The 6,129-nt window shown below is 36.9% G+C and overlaps 1 protein-coding gene across 1 annotated transcript; it reads right to left on the reverse strand.

Moving 5' to 3' along the window:
* Positions 1-704: 704 nt before the first annotated feature.
* LOC118488400 (50S ribosomal protein 6, chloroplastic-like) lies at positions 705-1,398 on the reverse strand. The gene has a single exon (XM_035985936.1). It carries the CDS (start codon positions 1,229-1,231, stop codon positions 854-856), a length of 378 nt encoding a protein of 125 aa, XP_035841829.1. The 5' UTR covers positions 1,232-1,398; the 3' UTR covers positions 705-853.
* Positions 1,399-6,129: the final 4,731 nt, after the last annotated feature.

Raw genomic sequence — 6,129 nt, forward strand, 5'->3', positions numbered from 1 at the left:
TGTGTTAACAGGTATTAACAGGTAATTTTCGTGTATAACAGTTGAACAGTTGTGTTAACAGGTATTAGCAGGTAATTTTCGTGTATATCGTGTCGTGTTCGTGTTCGTGTTCGTGTTTGAAAAAAAGGACAAGATAAGTTATCGTGTCGTTTTCGTGTATGAGATTTCGTGTATCGTATCTTATTGTGTACTATACACGATATGCCAGTCCTAAATTTAATCAATTTATAACCAAATAATGTCTAAGAAATTAGCAAGTTTTTTTCTTAATGGGCAATCCAATCCTACTCCTAATCTACACTGCTGACATACTCAACCCTGACCTCGGAACCACACCATTTTTACACAGCAACACTAAGGCCATCCCTAGTTATATAACCTTTTTGCGGGCGCAATGCGACACGTGTCATGCCATGTCACACAGGGCTTTATGAAGCGTTATAACACTAGAGCCCGTAGTCATTAAACCCCCTACCAATTATTACCTACTTATTAATTTTCATTTTTATTAATTAATTAAAAAACCACTTTAACTTTTTTTTTATTGGTCCATTTTTTTTAAAACAACCCCCATACCGCCGCTATAGAAATAGCAATGCCCCCCTTTTTTTGCCCCATAACGCTACTGCCCGTCGTGGTGTGCTAGGCGCTAGGGGGCCACATACAACCCATTACACATGCTCTAAACACCCTTTGGTACAAAATTTGCCAACAAAGAAAGAAGCACAATTATGTGTATCAGTTAAACCAAATCAAAATAAACATCATGAGCAGAAACAGAACAACATAATCTCATCTCAAAGCCACAACACAATTAACAAAAACATCCAATCAAACCAACAACAAAACACACCTACTGAGACTCAGACGGTGACGGTGACGGTGGACCACCCTCTGCAGTAGCAAAACTCCACTCGGAAGGAAGTTCCGGCAGCGGTGGGTAAACGGTCGGCCCACGGTTCTTATCCCAGGGCTGAGTCTTCTTGGGTCTGCTTTTCCTGTGGTGGGCCGTCGCCTTCTTCTGGGGCCTCGATGAACACTCTATCATTAACCCTCCACTGCTTCCATTGCCGTAAACAACTGCCGTGGGTGTTGTGGGTGATTGACGGAGGGAGACGGTGGCGAGTTTGACACCGAAGATTGCAGAGACAGACATCATTTTTACAACCCTTCCTTGCTTGGTACAGATGACTTCCTGTGTTATCCGGTTACGGATGAAGATATTCAACATTTTTGAAGTTGAACGACGTCGTTTTTGTTTCAAAACTTTTCATAGTTGGGCCGGAAACTTTTCCCAACTTTTTGTAGTTGGGCCGGAAGTTATTTGACTTTATTAATTTCGAATTGTTGATGCGATGGATATGACTTGTGTTGTGGAATATTTGATACCGGTTGTTTAATAACGGTGATTATATTCTGATTGTTAATATAAATTTAAATTTTTATAATCCAAGAGTACATCCACATGGCATCTAATTTATTAAAAAAATTCATATAATGACACATGTTATTTTCTTCATCAATTTAATAATAATATTGCTAATATCTAATCTAATATTTTTAAACATATAATAACAACTAAATCTATCTATACTTTCTATAAAAGAAGAAATCCCAATGACATAAGAAAAGTTGATGTGTCAGCTAGAGAGGCTGTCCAACAAGTCTTTTCTTATGTCATTTTTACATCATAAACATGAATATATAAATCACTTTAAATTACATTTAATTTAATTTCAAAGCGCTGCCTTGTGTATTCAAATGTTAAAGGTCTGACCCACATTCCAATGGGCAAAGCACTGCCCATCTACAAGAAAGTAGCAGATGGTTCCTTTGGCAAACGTATACGTTAGCAAATGTTTTGAAATTGCGGGTAATTTGAAATTCAAAATGCATGGGGATATGTAATTTTCAATTAATGCATGTCCCTCACTCAATTCTGTCAATTATCTTCTTATATAAACTGACTTATATTCTCATTTCACTCTTCATATTTACATTCTCGTGTTCTCTTCTTTTGTATTTTCAAACCACATTTCTAATGTATCTCTCCCTCAAATCCCTTCTTCTCAATACTCGACATTTGTTCATAAAGGATAAGAGAAAATGGAAGCTCTCTCTGACCCACTTTCAGAACAAAGTTTGGGGATATGTGGTTTGCCTTGATGATGGTAATGTGATATATATGATTATGTTTGTTTTTGTTTTTGATTTTTACTAAAGTTTTTTTATCTAAGTTATGACTAAATGATGATTGTGAATGATTTGAGCAGATGATGATGATGATTGTTCTACGGTTGTTTCCAGCATCATTGTTCCAACATCGTTTAAAGTATGTTTTTTTTTGCTACTCTAATTTTGAAATTTTTAATTTTGAAGTGATATACTCTAATTCTCGCTTTATATTTCAGTCTAATCACAGTTATTTGAAATTCATACAATCATCTGCGGGTTATTATAGGTTTGTATTAAAAGAAGCATAAAGTTAAATTAAACACAAAGAAAGATTATTAAATGTACATTTAAAATAATTTTTGCTTATGACTAAATGATTATTATATATGACTTGGGCAGGTGATGATGATGTCGAACCCACAGTAGTTCCTACTAAACGCAAAAAAGGATCTGCTACTGCTGTAAGATAAGATTTTATTTTACTAGAGATTTGTTCTTTCCTGCCTTTTTTGTATTAAAAGAAGCATAAAGTTTGGTTTAAAGCAGCTCTTTATGAAGCAAGTTAAGGATTAAGTATATGAGGATAGGGCTACTCTTCAACAGCTGAAGAAGTGTTTCATGTACTGTATCTTGCTCTGTTCACGAGAGACCAGGTTTCCAAAAACCTGATGGTGATGCATTCGGTACTTCCGTGGAGTTCATGGTGATTGTCGAAGATATACATTGAGAAGTTCGGTACTCGATGGAGTTTAAGCTAAAAGCACTAAATTTTTGTTGTTAGATTCGTAAATTTCTTGGTGTTGTTGTTAGATTTTAAAGTTTCGTTGTTCAGTACTCGATGTAATTGTTGATCTTTTAATCCTCATAATGTTTGTGGAGCATTTTATTTTTACTAATTTTAAGGTGAATAAGTATTATTATGTAATTTTTAATATCATCTGATTATTGCAGATCGGTACTTTTGATGTAGAAGTGAAATTGTCTCTGAGTTTAATTAGATTATGTTGATGTTGTATCAATTTCTGTTAGTGTATAGATCTGTCAAAGTTAAAGTTTGCCAAAAGAGAACATCTGCTCTAAATCATCATCTGCTGATCTAACGGCTGTTTGACTTGCTACTGTTGCCAACATCTGTTGTTGCCTAATAGAGCTTTTCGAAGAATTTCCTCCTCTCAATTGTAAATACTGATGCATCTGTTACTTTAACTCTCTGTCAAAGGTAAAGTCTGCCCAAAGAGAACATTTGTTTAGTGGTGATCTTCTGCTAATCTAACGGCTGTTTAACTTGCTACTGTTGGCAATATCTGTTGTTGGTAACAAATGTTCGCAATATCTTTGTCTGCTGGAGTTGCAGAAGCATTTGTTTAATATGTATGTATAGTATTGCTGGTCTTTAAATGAATAGATTTTTTATCTGAGTTATGACTAAATGATGATTGCAAATGAAGTGATTTTTTATCTGAGATTTTTTATCTGAGTTAAAATACATCTAATTTCAAACCACTGCTTTATATTCAAATGTCAAAGGTCTGTCCCACATTCAAGAGGGCAAACCACTGCCCATCGCCAAGAAAATATAACTTAGCAGATGTTTCCTTTGACAAACATATACCTTAGTAGATGTTTTGAAATTGCCGGTAATTTCAAATTCAAAATGCCTGGGGATATGTACTTTGCAATTAATGCACGTCACTCACTCAGTTCTGTCTTATGGTAAAGGCGTCTTATGGTAAATGAAGAGGTTAATTGTAATTATAATAACGTGTTTAATTTTATACTTGTCCCATGGAAATGCATTAAAAGCCTAACGGGTGTCGCATCATATTCTTTCGTCTGACGATGTATTTAGTCATAATCGCCTTCATTAGGTATATAAAATACATTGGGCAGAGGTTTTCATCATTACCGTTTTCATCCATCTACTCAATCATCTTCAAAAGTTTTTTGTTTATCAATATCATTACAATTTCTTTTACTTTCAAAAACGCATTGGTTCACTGCAAAATGGAAAACATTGGGTTTCAAGTGATTGTTGACGAAATTTTCACAAGGCTCTCTGCAGAAGATATTGGTCGTTTGAAATGTCTTTCCAATAATTTTTATAGGGAACTGTCAAGTCATGGATTTCAGATGATGCATGCTCTCCGAAGTGGAGATTCACTACAAAAGAAACTACTCTCCTTTAAAGACACGTCAATTGTCGTTGACGACGTAGTTGCTGGTAATTTGGATGTTGTTAGAAGCAAAACCTTAAGTTTTCCTAACAATGTCCACCCTAGCTTCTTACGTATTCTATCATCATTTAATGGATTGTTGTTAGTTTGCAATGAAGGGATTTGCTGTGAGCTGATTCTTTGGAATCCAACTACCAGGCGCTATAAGGTTTTGTCTGATACTACTTAAATTACAATCATGATCGAAACTCTGATACTGGTGGAATTTATTTTGATTAATTCAATGATCTAAAAGTGCTGAATATCAGATGTTACCATAATGTAGCTACTGCTCGTGTTTACTCACGACGTCGTGAGTCATGAAGAACAGTAAATTTCGGTAGCATAAATAATTATGGTTCAAGTGGTTATTCATGGTCTACAGGAGTTTATGTTGATAAAACCATAATTTCATGGTTTCAAATTATTGGTATCCACTAGGTGAGAGGAACATCGTTGCTTTTGATGTTCTGAGTGAGACTTTCAGAATGCTTCGTTTTCCAAAGAGTATTGTAGTCAATCCTTGCCAAGGGCATTTTTTGACCATTGCAAAGAGGCTGCATTTGATTGTTATTGGAAAGTCTGCTGAGCTAACTGCTTATTTGCTCAGATATGAAGAAGAAGAAGGCTGGATGAAGGTGTTTGCTTTCAATAATCCTCGTGTAGTTGATTATGTATGTGACAACCGGTGATTTACAACCCTTAATTATATGATTAACAGATGATTAACGCAATAACAAATAGTGTTAACAGTGCGAATTAACTTAATTAAGCCTTTGGAGTGCCTAGGAACGTCTATCCGACTTTGCAATGTGCGAACGGTGATTGTGGATAAGCATGCTAAACGTTAAGCGATAACCAAACAAAACCGTACGAAATACTGACAACGCTGACAAACACGGATGTCCTGCGAATATTCTATATTCATGAAATTAATTTTTGTGAATTTATTGGACTTCCGAACGTCACAAAACGCAGACGCAAACGAAAAACGTGGAAACGGTAACGCACCGACAATTAATGACGAAACTGACGCACCGGACTCGAACTTCGTCACGATATTAATATATTTTTATATATTTAGCTTCGTTGTTAAATTTTAATATACGTAGTTGAAATCGGATCGGAAAACGGATCAGAAACGGCAAACGGGGCATTTACGCGATTCTACCATTCTCGACGCACGAACGCGACAACATCGAATACCGATACTATTTTAAATATTTTTAAACCAAAAATTATGATTCACACTAATTTTACAATAATTAGGTTATAAAAACGGGCCTCGTAGGAACGAGCGGGCCACTTTAAACGCGAGTTTTGGGCTTGTGGGCCTTGGGCCCAAGCCCAAAGCCCATTAGTAAATCTTAACTATAAAAGAGCACCCTTATTGTCTCATAAGTGCAGACAACAACCACACATACAAAACACATAAACACACAACCCTCTCTTTCTCTCGTTCACTCCTGACCGGCGACCGACCGGCGGCGGCGCCATCGTCCGGGGCGGCGACGATGTTTCCGGTGACCCCCCCTTCTCGGTTCCTGCAACCCGATAACCACCAAGCACACACCCCCCTGCTCCTTTTCCTTCTTCGATTAACAATCGGGGCACCACCACCACCGTCCGGTGGTGGTGCGGCGGCGCTATACAGAGAGGAGAGAGAGAGAAACAGATGAGAGAGAGATCGAGACCGAGAGAGAAACCGCCGGTCGGAGGTTCGGACCGCCGGTCGGTTTTA

Source organism: Helianthus annuus, chromosome 16, assembly GCF_002127325.2.
Source record: "Helianthus annuus cultivar XRQ/B chromosome 16, HanXRQr2.0-SUNRISE, whole genome shotgun sequence".
Classification (NCBI taxonomy): domain Eukaryota; kingdom Viridiplantae; phylum Streptophyta; class Magnoliopsida; order Asterales; family Asteraceae; genus Helianthus; species Helianthus annuus.

Bases quoted from the DNA above. Each gene is read 5' to 3' on its own strand.
- LOC118488400 (XM_035985936.1), bottom strand. From the start codon at position 1,231: ATGTTGAATATCTTCATCCGTAACCGGATAACACAGGAAGTCATCTGT.